General features: G+C 37.0%; 1 protein-coding gene across 14 annotated transcripts in view; it reads left to right on the top strand.

The window, feature by feature from the left end:
* NEK1 (NIMA related kinase 1) overlaps positions 1-16,338 on the top strand; it is a 223,970-nt gene that overhangs the window by 176,573 nt on the left and 31,059 nt on the right. For 12 of the 14 annotated variants that reach the window (XM_063723724.1, XM_024245861.3, XM_054554703.2 and 9 more), the window contains 4 exons: positions 2,620-2,796; positions 7,210-7,330; positions 14,643-14,731; positions 16,058-16,305. In XM_063723724.1, coding sequence (XP_063579794.1) covers positions 2,620-2,796; positions 7,210-7,330; positions 14,643-14,731; positions 16,058-16,305 — 635 coding nt within the window. The remainder of the gene's footprint in view (positions 1-2,619; positions 2,797-7,209; positions 7,331-14,642; positions 14,732-16,057; positions 16,306-16,338) is intronic. The other 2 variants (XM_054554711.2, XM_024245860.2) reach the window with 1 other exon arrangement.

Here is a 16,338-nt window from a genome sequence, read left to right as displayed (position 1 = left end):
GCACAAACTTCCTCTCTAGAATAATGCATCACTTTGACTCCAGGCAGCTTCCTCTACTAGTCTCAGGGTGCTTGAGGGCTGAGGAGCCATGGCTAGGCTTGCAGGAGTCCATGGTGAGAATATGGACCACTGGGGATCTCTCTTAACGTTTTCCTGCACTCAGGCAGGTCGATCTGTGGTGTTTCTCCTGGCTTCTAGCCAGTCCTAGCCAGGCCAAATGTTTCGCTTCCCTCTCCTTCCACGCCTCAGAGGTTCCCCATCCCTTTCCTGCTGAATTCCTGTGTTCTCTTTTAGATGCTCTATTCAATGTGTTATTATCTACTTGCTGTTTTGGTACTTCTTTGTGGAACAGGCAAGTGCCAGGTGTCTGGGTCAGCCATACTGAAGCTCTCTCCAAACCCATTTTCTAAATCAATTAATATAATAGTATAATTTTTCTCTTTTATTATATTAATGTTGCAAATTGCATTGATTGATTTTTAAATATTAAACAGCCTGAAAGGTAATATCCCTTTAAAAATTTTTTTACCATTTTTATGTGGTATATATTTGATTGGTTTTATTTTTCCTTTTCTGATTGTGAGTGAATTTCATTATGTTGCATTCTATTGACTATTTTGATTTGCTGCTTTGAAAATTGCCTGTTTATATTCTCTGCCCTTTTTTATATTTCATTGCTTTTTGCTATTTTTTAAGAATTTTTATTTAGTATAGATATCCAGCCGGACTGGTGGCTCATGCCTGTAATCCCAGCACTTTGGGAGGCTGAGGCGGGTCATTTCAGGTCAGGAGTTTGAGGCCAGCCTGGCCAACATGGCGAAACGCTGTCTCTACTAAAAATATAAAAAATTAGCCGGGCATGGTGCCGTGCGCCTGTAATCCCAGCTACTAAGGAGGCTGAGGCAGGAGAATTGCTTGAACCCGGGAGGTGGAGGTTGCAGTGAGCTGAGATCATGCCACTGCACTGGGTGACAGAGCAAAACTCAGGTCTCCAAAAAAAAAAAAAAAAAGATATCCTAACCTCCTCCTCTTCCTTCCCCTATTTCTTTCTATATATAGATAGAAAATTTTATATCTGGACACCGTACTGATTATTTTTACTAAATCTATTAAGTTTTCTTCCTTGAGATCTTAGATGTTCCAAATGTGCAGATTTATCATCAGTGACAAGAAATAGATTTTTCTCCTATATTTTGATTATTTCCTTTTCTTCTTATTGTATTTGTTAGAACCCACTAAAGCAATCTTTAATAATAATAATAATGCAATATGGTATCCTGATTCCTGGTGTTAATAGACATGATTTTATTGCAGAATGGTAGGGCTGAAGGAGGAAAAACACAGATGTGATCTCTGCTACAGTCAGTTTGTTTTGGCAAGCAGTTTGTTGAAGTACAGTGCAGGGAAATGATTATGAAACATTTGCAATACTATAGTTTTGTTCTCTGTTGACTAGAAAGAAGTAAAGAGTAAAACAACTTATAAATACTTGATGAACAACTTTTTTGCTCTGGAAATTAACTGAGCTAAGGACAGTTCCTGCTAACCCAGTGTTATAAAAGGACTGCAGCCAACACAAAGGGCCTACTTGGCTTTAGAAACAATGAATTTAAATTGAGACCGATGAGCAAGGATTTCTGTTTTTCTTCAACCATTTTAACCCTGTGTATGCAGATATAGTAGGCAGAGAATTGAATTTATGCAAAGTTGGGGTTTTGCCACTTGAATACAATAAGTTGAGGATGCACAAGAGAATGACTATATTATGGAATTTCTGTGGATTTTAATGGAGATGACAGAAAATGTAGCAGAATCAGTGCATTGTAGGTACTTTCAGGGTAAAATTTTTTTAGAGTTGGAGTTGTTAGAGGCAGAGAAGTGGAAAATGAGTGTTAGAGATTAGAGGGTGGAATACTTAACACTGAAAATTTAAAGAGGCTATAATTAATGACAAGTTCTCTAAGATATGACCATTGGAGTGCTGGAGATAGGATGAAGACTGAGGTAGAGTGAAGTGCAACAAACCAAGAGGCCTACCTATTGGAAGGATTATTAATACAAATATAGAAATCACCTAAATTAGTTATGACAGAGTTAGTGTTCGGGAGCTTGTAACCTGGAAAGTAAAATCTTTAATGGATTAATAGGAGTGAGAGGGTGGTAAATAACTGCATTAAGCTATTCTGAGGTAATTTTTTTTTCTTTTTATTCTTTTTTGAACCTGTCTCAGGATGTTCTGAGGTAAACCTCCTCTCTCCTGGCACCAATTAAAAGTGTGGAGAATTTCGGAGCAATTAGAAGTAACTAGAAGTTACTTCATATAAACAGAATCAACTAGTTAATAATTTAAAAAATAGTATTCTAATACACATATTAATTTTACCAAAAGCAGAAAGAAGGTAAACCATTTTGACCACCATAGAAATTATTATGTACAATTGAAATGAAATTTGACTTTCATATACCGTAGTCACTTATTAACTTCTAATATGTAATAGATCTTAACTAGTAATTGCCTATTGCAATAATGCACTTTTTTGAACTTTGCCCCCAATGCCATTACAGATAAAATTCATCATTTTGAAAACTAGCATGATTTTTTATTTTTTGTTTTCACAGAGATTTCTCCTGAAGGGGAAAAGTACAAACCCTTAATTCCTGGAGAAAAAAAAGTACAATGTATTTCACATGAAATAAACCCATCAGCTATTGTTGATTCTCCTGTTGAGACAAGAAGTCCCGAGTTTATTGAGGCATCTCCACAGATGTCATTGAAACTGGAAGGAAATTTAGAAGGTATGTTCTAATGAGTCAAAATGAGCTATATTTGATTTAGTAAAAACTTAAATTTCACAAGCTTTATAAACAGATTATCAAAATTTGTATATGTTTGGGTAATTATCTAAAATTAGGTTCAGTATTTTTATATTTTTAGTAATTGGTCTTTTTTTTATGACTGCCTAACAAGTCACCCCAAAACTTAGTGTTGAAACACTAACCGTTTCATCTCATGATTTTATGTACCAGGAATTGAGTCAAGACTTGGCTAATGTGATTTTTCCTAATTCATGTGCCTTTATCTCAGAGATCAGTAAGTGCTGGTCAGCTGGCAGCTAGGCGGGTCTGAAGGGTCCCAAAAAGCTTCACTGCTATCTTGGCAAGTACAGCTTAGCTGGGCCCCTCTCCCTCTTTATGTGGTTTCAGGGCTATTTTATGTACTCTTTCTGGCAGGATAGTCTGACTTCTTATATGATGGCCCGGGGCTCACAGATGCTAAGGTGAAAGCAGCTTGTACTCTTAAAAGCTGATCTCAGAACTAGCACAGTGTCATTTCTGCCATACTCTATTAGTCAAAGCAGTCACAGCCCAACCTGGATTCAAAGGGAGGGGAAACAGAACCCACCTCTCAATGGGAAGGGCGTCAAAGAATTTGCATCTGTCCTAAATCTACCATAGTCTGCCCTCTGACCAAAAATTATTTTCATTCCTCCCATATGCAAAATACACTCACACCTTCTGAAAGCTTCATCTCATTATGACATTAGCTCAGAGTTTAATATGATAACAAAGTCAGGCCTCAGTGCAGATGGATTTTCTCATCTACTGGTCTTCGAGTATAGTTATTCTCAATCTGAAGACCTGTGAGTAAAAAAAAAAAAAAAAAGTTGTTTTCCATATGTACAAAATACAATGGTGAAACAACCTTTGGGACACCTTTTCAAAAACAAGGAAGATGGGAAGCAGATAGCAGTCATTGGTCCCTAGAAATTCTAAAATCCAACCAGAAATAGCATTGTCAGCCTGCTTCCTTGCACCAAAGCTTGGTGTGCTTAAGGGCTCTTCTCTTTTGAACTATGTTTGTCCCCTTCAGTCTGAGATTATAGTGCTTCCACAAGCAGAGTTTCTAAATAATTTTGTGGGTTTATGTGAATATTATTGATACTCACTGTGGTTAACAAAAGCCACTCATGTTTCTGAGACAGACTCTTTTCTACCTTCAGTTATCTATAAGGATACTGTAAGACAGTGCTGTTGAGTTCTTAGAAATTCTTTGTCTAGCAAAGAGGGTCTGCAAGACATGCCTTTGAATCTTTCTGTGCCATAACAGATCTTATGTGCACAACCTTGACTTCATCTTTGTCCTGAGGCCACACCCTACTGTCCTAAATTTAGTCTTTGTCTTGAGGCCATGTCTTCCTTTGAGAAGCATTTGTTGCCTAGAAGGAATCATCCTGGGCTCTCTGTATCTCTTCTAAATTCTGCTCATAAGCTAAACTTTTTTCTTCAATTAATCTCTAGTTTCTTGTTCTTTATCAGAAGTTATTAGAAGCAGCTGTCACTTTGAATGTTCTGCTTTGATAACTCCTTAGCTAGACCACTGGATCCAAAAAGTACAGTTACTATCTTCCATATTATTGCAGTTACCAAATTTTCAGCCATTGTAGAGCAAGAATCTCCTTTTCTTCAGCCTCCAGTAACTGTTTTTCACTTGCCAGTCTCTCACCAACAATGTCATTGAAGCCCTTCCAATTTCTGCCTGCTCCGCAGTCCTAAAGCCATTGCACATAGGCTTTTACATCAGCTCCTTGCTTCTGGATATGTAATTCTGCTTCAATTATCTATTGCTGCAAAACAAATTACTCCTAAAACTTAGTAGCTTAAAATAACAATTTTAGGCCAGGCTCAGTGGCTCACACCTGTAATCCCGGCACTTTGGGAAGCCAAGGCTGGCAGATCGCTTGAGCCCAGGAGTTCAAGACCAGCCTGGGCAACATGGCAATACCCCATCTCTACTGAAGATATGAAAATTAGCCACATGTGGTGGTGCATGCCTGTAATCCCAGCTGCTAGGGAGGCTGAGGTGGGAGAATCACTTGAGCCCGAGAGTTTGAGGCTGCAGTGAGCCATGAGCATGCCACTGCACTCCAGTCTGGGTGACAGAGTGCGAACTTGTCTCCAAAATAAAAAACAATTTTTATTTTTATTTTATGTTATCTCACAATTTTTTGAGTCAGGAATTTGGAGGTTCTTCTGCTCCATGTAGCATCAACTGATATTGCTCAGTGGTATTCAGCCGTCAGCTGGGCTTTTTTGGAAGACGCAAAATGACGTCACTCCCATGCCTGGCATATTGGCAGGGCTTATCCAGGTCCCTCTCCTTCATTTTAGTCTCATGGCATTGCAATGTGGTCTTTAAGAATAAACTATTTTCATGATGGCTCGGGCTTCCAGATGTCAAATAGAAGTTCCCAGTTCTCTTAAAGGCTCAGCCTGGAACTGGCATAGCATCACTTTCACTGTCTTCCATTACTCAAGGGAATCACCATGCCAGCTGAAATTAAAGACTAGGAGAAACAGAGCTCCCTCTAGTTGAGAGGAAAGCCAGAAACCCTGCAACATGTGACCATCCTTAATTCACCACAATAACTTAAATAATCTTATTCATTAGAAGCATAGTTACTAGTATCATTATGGAATGAAAATTTGTTCCCCTCCCTACCCCCCAAAAAAATCATATGTTGAAATCTAATCCCTGATGTAATGATATTGGAAGTGGAGTCTTTGCAAAGTAATTAGGTTATGAGAGTGGCGCCCTCATGAATGGGATTGGTGCCCTTACAAGAATAGGCCAGAGAGCTTTCTGCTTTCTACCACATAAGGATACAAGGAGGAAAAGGTTATCTGCAAAACAGGAAGAGGGCCCTCTAGAACCAACCATGCTGGCACCCTGACATTGGATCCTTCAGCCTCCAGAACTCTGAGAAATAAGTTTCTATTGTTTACACCACCCAGTCTGTGATATTCTGTTATAGTAGCCTGAACTAAAACAGTATCTTATGCCTTTTCTTTAAAAAAGAAAAGAAAATAGTGTTAGGCATACTATGGAAGCTGTATAGCCTAGTGCAGGAGTTGATAGACCAGAGAATAAATATTCTAGGCTTTGCAGGTAATGCAGTCATAAGTCAAGTTTATAGAATAAGTTGATAATGATACAACTTAAAGTACTAGGAAACAGAATTATTCATTAAAAAATAAACAAGGATTTTGCCCCCAAGTGCTTACTTTGAATGAATGACCAAAATAATCATTTGAATAAAAGATAAAAACTTAAAGATTAGTACAATATCAGTTGTCTTTCCAAATAAGACAGATAATTGGAAGCTTTAAAAATAGAGAAGTATGTCTGTATTCCAGGGGAAGTAAGAGGGATAGTGTTGGCTTAAACAGGATATTATTGATAATCTTAATTGGAAAGGAAAAAGAGAAGTTAACAAATACTCTTCTCATCGCTATTCACTTTTGGAAAATATTAGCCATGTGAAAAAGGAGCCACTGCCAGAAAACAGAGGTAACATCTTGATGTTAACTGAGGGTAAGGCCAAGCGTGGTGGCTCACACCTGTAATCCCAGCACTTTGAGAGGCTGAGGCAGGTGGATCACTTGAGGTCAGGAGTTTCAGACCAGCCTGGCCAACATGGTGAAGCCCCATCTCTACTAAAAATACAAAAATTAGCCTGATGTGGTAGTGTGTGCCTATAGTCCCAGCTACTCAGGAGGCTGAGGCAGGAGGATCACTTGAGCCCGGGAGGTGCACGTTGTAGTGAGCCAAGAGCACACCACTGCACTCCAGCCTGGGCGATGGGAGTGAAACCCTGTCTCAAAAAAAAAAGATTATTTGAGGGTCTAAGAAAATAGATTTTTAGTGCCATTCAATTATGTTCTCAATATCGTTGTGAAAGTCCAGGTAATAGTTTTTCTTTTTTGACTATTAAAAGACAGATTTTGAAGATTGAGATTTTATTTTAGTCACTAATCAGTAATATCACAGTCTATTCTTCCATAGTTCTAACCACAAATATCTTTATTCTTTAAACTGTTTTTATACCTTCCCTAAATGAATTTACATATTACTAAAATTTTAATTGAAGAGAAAATTTTACATAATGGTGAAAAATATAGAGTATACCATATTACCTTTGAGCATTTTTATTACAGTAAAAGGCAAAAGAAGTAGTCTGTCATTTCAGAAATAACTGAACTAAAGACTTAATAATAAAAGTTAAACCCTATAGAGAAAATATTTAATTTTTCTGTTTTAATGAATATATTACCCTAAAACTAGGTAGCAATAATTTATAGAAAGTTTATGCAATATTCTCTTGACAAATTTTGCTTTGAGATGTTTCTCGTTATGTTTATCCTTTGCAGAACCTGATGATTTGGAAACAGAAATTCTACAAGAGCCAAGTGGAACAAACAAAGATGAGAGCTTGCCATGCACTATTACTGATGTGTGGATTAGTGAGGAAAAACAAACAAAGGAAACTCAGTATGTACATCTTTTCCTTACATTTTAAAACCCAGGTCCCTTTTGTAATAACTTTTAAGAAAATACTATAATAAGCTAATATTGCAACATAATATCCTAATATTGTAATACCTTATAAAAGTAATTTAATTTTAATAGATATTCATATGGTTCAGAAATAAACAAGTATATAAAATATTTGAAGAGGCCGGGCACAGTGGCTCACACCTGTAATCCCAGCAATTTGGGAGACTGAGGTGGGCAGATCACTTGAGGGCAGGAGTTCCAGACCAGCCTGGCCAACATGGCAAAACTCTGTCTCTACTAAAAATACAAAAATTAGCCAGGCATGGTGGCACGTGCCTATAGTCCCAGCTACTTGAGAGGCTGAGGCACAAGAATCGCTTGAATCCAGGAGGCAGAGTTTGCAGTGAGCCAAGATCGTGCCACTGCACTCCAGCCTGGGCTACAGAGCAAGACTCTGTCTCAAAAAAAATAAAGTGGGCCAGGCACGGTGGCTCACACCTGTATTCCCAGTACTTTGGGAGGCCGAGGAGGGTGGATCACCTGAGGACAGGAGTTCGAGACCAACCTGGCCAACATGGCGAAACCCCATCTCTACAAAAATGAGCCAGGCATGGCGGCGGGTGCCTGTAATCCCAGCTACTCAGGAGGCTGAGGCAGGAGAATCACTTGAACCTGGGAGGTGGAGGTTGCAGTGAGCTGAGATGGCACCACTGCATGCCAGCCTGGGCAACAGACTCTCCATCTCAAATAAATAAATAAATTAATTAATTAATTAAATAAAGTATGATGATATGCAGTAAAAAGTCTTGCTTACATCTGTCCCCATCCATTCTTGTCTTCTTTCATATATTTCTAGTATATGCTTAAGCAAAAATAAATATATTGTCTTCCTCCTTACAGTTAACTACGTTTGTTAGTATAGTGTACACAGATTTTTCCACCTTGTTTATTTTTGGTTAATAATCTGGGAAATTTTTTAAATAATAGTACATAAAGGGCTTTCTTTTTTTCTTATTTTATAGCTAGTTAGTATTCCATTATGTGGAATACCACAACTCAACAAGTTTCCTACCTGCTGGACATTGATTGACATTACAAATGATGCTGCAATCAATAACTTTTTATATAAAGTGACTTTCGTGTGTGTATATATCTGTAATAAGTATAATTGCTTGGTCAACTGCATTTTTATAAATTGCATTTGTAATTTGGTTATTGTTCTCCTGGAGGTTTTACTAGTTTACACTTTCAGAAAGAATGTCTGAACCCCATTTTCTGCACAGCCTTGCTAAACTTTTCTCATCAAACTTTTTGAGTTTTTCCAATCTAACAAGGTAAAAAATAGTATATCTGTTTGGGCTGTTAGTTTGTCTAGCTCTTATGGTAGGTAAGCACATCTTTTCAAATGTATAAGTTTCATTTGAACTTCCTTGTCTGTGAATTGTCTCTTTATATCTTTGGTCCCCCTTTTTTTTAAATTTAGTCGTTGGTCTTTTATAAATTAGTAAAAACTCTTAAAAGTGAGAGATAGTTGCCCTGGTGGTTACATGAATTGCAACTATTTTTTCTTTGCTGGTCATTAATGTTTTGTGTGTGCGTGTGTGTGGTTTTGCCATGCTGAAGTATATAGTTTATTTTTGTTTATCTTTTATTGTTATCATATTTATCTGAGCTTTGATAGTTACTCAGAACAGCCTTGTTCTTTCTAAGGTTACCAAATTTTTTTTCAGTTTTTCTAGTATCATTTTTTTTCTTTCTTTTTTTTTTATTTTGGTAGAGACAGAGTCTAATTTTGGTGCCCAGGTTGATCTCAAACTCCTGGCCTGAAACAATCCTCCTGCCTTGGCCTCCCAAAGAGCTGGGATTACTGGCATGAGACTGTGCCTGGCTAGCATTCTAGGACTTTTATTTGATGCTTTATACATTTAAATATTTGATTTTTTTACATGTAAATCTGTGGAATTTATCATGGTTTATAGATTTGAGTCTGTTTGTATGCATTTTTTCCTAGTCTATTGGTTTGTCTATAGTAAGCTAGTACATACTTTTAATTAATAAATTATAAAATATTTTGGCATTGTTATGTATCGGTTATCAGGTTTTTTATTTAGGTTTTCTATATACTTAACAATTTTTATTCACTTCATTGAAATGAGTGAAGGCTTCTTCCTACTAGTGTGTTTCCATTTATTTCGTTTTATATTTCAAGTGATTTTTATCTAATGAATGTTGATCCTAAGTTATTTGGTGCATAGATATTCACAAGTATAATACTCTTGTGGCAAATTACACATTATAGCATTATAAAATATCATTGTTTTAGTCTTGCTTAATATTTTTTGACTAAGTTTTATCTTTTTATTTATATTTGCCCAATCTGCATTGGCTCATCCTTCTGTTTTCAGCTTTTCTGAATTATTTTATTTTAATTATGTTTCTGATATGGTTCGTGATTCAATCTGAAATTTTTGTGTTTAAATATCTAGTTAATTTACAGAAGTATGCTATATCTTTGATATAATAGTTGAATTTTGTTGTCATTTTTATTTTATTTGTATATTCTTTTTAGTCTTTTGCTGTATTGGCTTTATTGGTTTTTTTTAACTAATAGATTTCTGTGAGCAATTTTAGTTTACAAAAAAATGAGCAAAAATTATAGACTTACTAGATACCTCTCACTCCCCACCCCCAACAATTTTTTTTTTCTTATTCCTGGCAAGTGATATTTTTAACATCTTGCATTAATGTATTTTATTTGTTACAACTGATGAGCCAATATTGACACATTGCTATTAACTTAAAGTTTATAATTTACATTAGGGTTCACTATTTGGTACATTCTACAAGTTTTGACAAATGTATAATGACATGGATTCACATTACACTGTTATTCCTATGATACTGTACAATCCTCTGTGCTTCACCTGTTTATCCTGTCTTCTTTGCACCCCACAATCCCTGGCAGCCACTGATCTTTTTATTGTCTCCATAGTTTTGCCTTTTCCAGAATGTCATCTAGTTATATAGTATGCAGTCTTTAGATTGGCCCCTTTTGCTTAGCAGTATGTGCCCAGTGGCTTACACCTGTAATCCCAGCACTTTGAGAGGCTGAGGTAGGCAGATCTCTTGAGGCCAGGAGTTCGAGACCAGCGTGGCCAATGTGGCGAAACCCTGTTCCTACTAAAAATACAAATAAATTAGCCAGGTGTGGTTGTGTGCATGCCTGTCATTCCAGCTACCTGTGTGGCTGAGGCATGAGAATCACTTGAACCCATGGTAGAGGTTGCGGTGAGCCAAGATTGCGCCACTGCACTCCAGCCTAGGTGACAGAGTGAGACTCTGTCAAAAAAAAAAAAAAAAAAAAAAGTTCCTTAAAGGCAGAGACAGTGTCTTCTATTTTTTAAATCATTTTTATATATTATAGGAATAAGAGAAAACCAATGTTTGATATGTGTGTATGGAAATTTAATAAATGGTAAAGATTTCTAATCAACATAAAAAGGTAACCTATTTAATACATGCTTTTGGGACAAATCAGTCACAATTTGGAAAAAATAAAATAATCATTTCCATTTCTGAAATCATTCAACAAAACAATACCAGATTGATTAAAGACCTAAATAAAAAATTTTTAAAGGAGGCAATCTAACATAACAATTAATATCCAGAATTTATAAAGAATGTGTATAAATTAATAAGAAAAAGACAAAAGTCCAAGGGAAAAATGGGGAAAGGCGATGAATAGGCTATTCATGAAGGAAGAAACCCAGATGGTAAATACAACAGTATGATACTTTAGGAGTTATAGGGCATCGATAAAATGACAGACGATAAGTGTTTGATAGACTAACTTAGTGGAGAACTAGGGTCCTATGAATGTCACTGCTAGTCAGATACTTACTCCTCCTCAAAAAAGAGTGAGTAAAAGGCAGGGCAAGAGTCCTTTTCCACATCAATGGAAAAGATGTATTTTCCACTGATTGTTTTTCCATAAAATAACATGAAGCAATGGGAAAGAAAAACGATATATCAAATGTGTGTGAGGGATTGGGACTATGGTTCTTTGATGGACTGCAAATACGTATATGAAATGGTAGAGCCAGTTTAGAGATCCATTTGACAGTTTTGTTAACGTTTTAAATGTGCACATCCTATTATATACCTCTTTTACTTTTGGTATCTACTCTCCAGATGCTTCATACATGAGCACAAAGAAGCAAATGCAGGAATATTCATTCCAGGAGAGTCACAGCAAATAATTTGAAACAGTCTAAATAATCATTAATAAGGAGATAGCTAAAAATATTGCTGTGTTTCTGTATACAGCCATCCTTTAGTATATCTGAGGGATTGGTTCCAGTATCCTTCGTATACCAAAATCTACATATACTCAAGTCCCACAGTGGGTTCTGTGGAACCCATGTATATGAAAAGCCAGCCCTCTGTATACACGGGTTTGCATCCCACGAATACAGTATTTTCAATCCACATTTGGTTGAAAAAAAATTTGCATCTAAGTAGATGCATGAAGTTCAGACCCATGTTGTTGAAAGGTCAACTCTAAAGCATTATGGAATATAATACAGCACCTAAAAGAATAAATGGGACTCTTTATTAATATGGAAATATGTCTAAAACATTGATTAATGGAATAAAATAGTATTGAATGAAAAAATCATCTCCATAGATTAGATTAGCATGAAAATTTAAAGGAAAAATCTGGTAAGGTGTGCACCAAACTAATAATAGGAAAGGCAACTGGAATTCGAGTAGTTAGGAGTCCTGAAAGGAACTTTACTTTTTTATTGGAATAAAATTCACATAACATAAAATTCACCATTTAAAATTGTACAAGTCAATTACATTTAGAAATGCACAGTGGTATACAACCATCACCACTATATAGTTCCAGAACATTTTCATCACCCACCTCTCTATCTGTTAAGCAATCATCCCCCCTTTTTTTTCTCCCCACCGACCTCTGGCAGCCACTAATCTGCTTTCTGTCTCTGTGGATTTAGCAATACTGGAAATTTCTTACAGAATCATATAGTATATAGCCTTTTGTTTCTGGCTTCTTTTACTTAACATACTGTTTTTAGTTTTTCATCCATGTTGTAGGATATGCCAGTTCATTTCTTTTTATGACTGAATAATATTCCATTTTATATATATATATATATATATATATATATCCCATATATTTTTATAATTCATCAGTTGATGGGCACATAGGTTGTTTCCACCGTCTGGCTATTGGAAGAGTGCTGCAAAGAACATTGACACACAGTATCTGTTTGAGTCTTTGCTTTCAGTTCCTTTGGGTATATACCTTGGAGTGGAATTGTGGCATCATATGGTAGTTCAGTTTACCTTTTTGAGGAACCAAGGGGCATTATGTTTTGAATGAATAAATATGTTGCTTGACTGGGAAAAGTGGCTCATGCCTGTAATCCCAGCACTTTGGGAAGCCAAGGTGGGAGAGTTGTTTGAGGCCAGGAGTTTGATACAGCCTGGGCAACATAGCAAGACCCCACCTCTACAGAAATAAAAAAAAAGCCAGGCATGGTTGCATGTGCCTGTAATCCCAGCTACTTGGGAGACTGAGGTGGGAGGATCACATGAGCACAGGAGATCAAGGCTGCAGTGAGGTGAGCCATGATTATGCCACTGCACTCCAGACTGGGCAACAGAGCAAGACCCTGTCTCTTAAAATAAATATATATATAAGCTTAAAAAATAAAAAACAAAGGCTGGACATGGTGGCTTACGCCTGTAATCCCAGCACTTTGGGAGGCCGAGGCGGGTGGATCACCTGAGGTCAGGAGTTTGAGACCAACCTGGCCAACATGGCAAAACCCCGTCTCTACTGAAAAATACAAAAATTAGCTGGGTGCAGTGGCATGTGCCTGTCACCCTAGCTACTTGGGAAGCTAAGTCATGAGAATTGCTTGAACCTGGGAGGAGGAGGCGGCAGTGAGCCAAGATTGTGCGACTGCACTCCAGCCTGGGTGGCAGAGTGAGACTCTCTCAAAAATAAATAAAATAAAATAAAAACAGAAAATGGTTGAAAATCTGAAAATGAGAAAGTAGAAAATTATTTAAAATTTGAAACAGGCCGGGCGCAGTGGCTCATGCCTGTAATCCCAGCACTTTGGGAGGCCGAGGCGGGCGGATCCCGAGGTCAGGAGATCGAGACCATCCTGGCTAACACGATGAAACCTTGTCTCTACTAAAAATACAAAAAATTAGCCAGGCATGGTGGCGGGTGCCTGTAGTCCCAGCTACTCAGGAGGCTGAGGCAGGAGAATAGAGTGAACCCAGGAGGCGGAGGTTGCAGTGAGCCGAGATTGTGCCACTGCACTTCAGCCTGGGCAACAGAGCAAGACTCCGTCTCAAAAAAAATAAATAAATTAAAAAAATAAAATAAAATTTGAAACCGATTTAAAAGTATTTAGAAAATAAAAATTTACCTATAAGCTAACTCCCAGAGATAAATTACTGGCACTTTTGGAATATATTCTTCTAGTCTTTAAATTTTTGTTTAAAAAAATGCATGAATTTAATTCCCAAGCATATAGAGATAAAAATTGTGAGTTCTTTTTTATTTTTTTTTCCTCAATCTTAATCCCTTCCCTTTGAGGGTTAAAATATTTTTGTGAATCTTATTCTATTTTTCTGTGCTACAAACCATTTTTTCAAAACCTAACACTATTTAATACAAATGGGTCTGTGAATCACTTTGTTTACTTAACAGTATATCTTGCCTGTTCTAATCAGTTTATATAGATCTCTGCTTCATTTTTTAACAGCTGCATGATATTCCATGGTATTAATATATTGTAATTGTTTTATATTCTCCACTCTTAAGGGGCATTCCCATCCTTTAAAGTAGTGGTTCTCAAACATTAACATGTATTAGAATGACTTCGGGACTTTTCCCAACTAATTGCCGGGCGTTATCCCCCAAAGTTTCTGATTCACGGGTCAAGGGTGAGGCTGAGAATTTGTATTTCTAACCAGTTTCTTTACTATGCCATTGTCTGGGGACTGTACTTTGAGAACCATTGTTATAAAACGTGGTGAGCCTGGTTGCTGTGAATGATTACTATTTGGTGAGGATTTGAACAGGGTGAAAAATACATTGTACTTATGTGAGAAAGTATATATGAAAGTGAGAAAAATACTTGGAAGAGGGATCAAAGAGTGCTAGTGAACTTGTGTTCCATTTCCTGTATTTTAGAGCACTTTTATTTCTGGTAAACTGCGTGTATGTGTTTTTAATTGGTGTACCCATCTGTGGCAGGTCGGCAGATAGGATCACCATTCAGGAAAATGAAGTTTCTGAAGATGGAGTCTCGAGTACTGTGGACCAACTTAGTGACATTCATATAGGTAAGCATCATTGCATTAGTCTAATTACTTTCTGGAAGATGTTAATGATTATTAACATCAACCTGTTTTATTTGAGTAATATGTAAATAAGAAAGCATTCCTTATCAGTCATCTCAATCATTTAAAAAATATAATAGGCATAGCACACTGGACTACATTAATAAGCCTGGATTGTATGGCAACATGGCAGTGAAAGTTTTTGGTCAGTTATTTTTATTGAATATTAAAAATGAAAAGAATTACTTGCCAAAGCTAAGCCAGTATACTAAGGACATTAAATAAATTGTTTTCTTTTTAAAATAGTATTAGTTAAAATATAAGAAAGGTAGGCTGGGTGTAATGGCTTACACCTGTAATCCCAGCACTTTGGGAGGCTGTGGTGGGAGGATCACTTGAGGCCAGAAGTTTGAGACCAGCCTGGACAACATAGCGCTACTCCATCTCTACAAAAATTTTTTTAAATTAGCCAGGCATGGTGGCATGCCTGTAGTCCCATCCACTCAGGAGACTGAGGTGAGAGGATTGCTTGAGGCCAGGACTGCACTCCAGCCTGGGCAATAGACCAAGACCTATTTCTTAAAAAGAAAAGAAAAAATAATTTTTTTCATCTAACCTATAGGAACAAAGATAAACTGGAACTAAATATGTATCTAAATGGTGTATTTTTTCACATTTCTTTGGATTTATGTCTATTTTTTTTTTTTCATTTTGTTTGTTTTTCTTGAGAGACAGGGTCTCACTGTGTTGCCCAGGCTGGAGTGCAGTGGCGCGATTATAACTCACTGCAGCCTTGAACTCCTGGGCTCAAACAACCCTCACCTCATCCTCCAGAGTAGCTGGGACTATAGGCATGCGCTACTACACCCAGCTAATTTTGTTTTTTGTGGAGACGTAGTCTCACTTAGTTGCTCAGGCTAGTTTCAAACTCCTGGCCTCAAGCAATCCTCCACCTTGGCCAATTTTATTTTATTTTTTGTGGAGAGAGAGTCTCACTTAGTTGCTCAGGCTGGTTTCAAACTCCTGGCCTCAAGTGATCCTCCCACCTTGGCCTCCTGAGGTGCTGGGATTACAGCCTTGTGTCTGTATTGTAGAACTTTCAATATAATGAAAGTACATAACAAATTAAATCAACTCTCTGAAGATAAAACATTGTATCCTGTTAAAGATTATTCAGAAGGTAATATACTGACACACATATTTTGATTTTATTTTCCTGATATGTGGGGTTTTTGCTAGAATTTGTGTTACATACTGTGCCTTATCAATATCATTTAGAACTTTAAGTACTGTATAAACTTACCACATAATCTCTCCTTTCTACCACAGAGCCTGGAACCAGTGATTCTCAGCACTCTAAATGTGATGTAGATAAGTCTGTGCAACCAGAACCATTTTTCCATAAGGTGGTTCATTCTGAACACTTGAACTTAGTCCCTCAAGTTCAATCAGTTCAGTGTTCACCAGAAGAATCCTTTGCATTTCGATCTTACTCGCATTTACCACCAAAAAATAAAAACAAGAATTCCTTGCTGATTGGACTTTCAACTGGTCTGTTTGATGCAAACAACCCAAAGGCAAGTATGGCCCTCAAATGGAAAATATTATCC

Source organism: Pongo abelii, chromosome 3 (genome assembly GCF_028885655.2).
Source record: "Pongo abelii isolate AG06213 chromosome 3, NHGRI_mPonAbe1-v2.0_pri, whole genome shotgun sequence".
NCBI classification, from domain to species: Eukaryota; Metazoa; Chordata; class Mammalia; order Primates; family Hominidae; genus Pongo; species Pongo abelii.
Note: the sequence above shows the minus strand (reverse complement) of the source record. Positions and strands in the feature narration are given on the sequence as shown.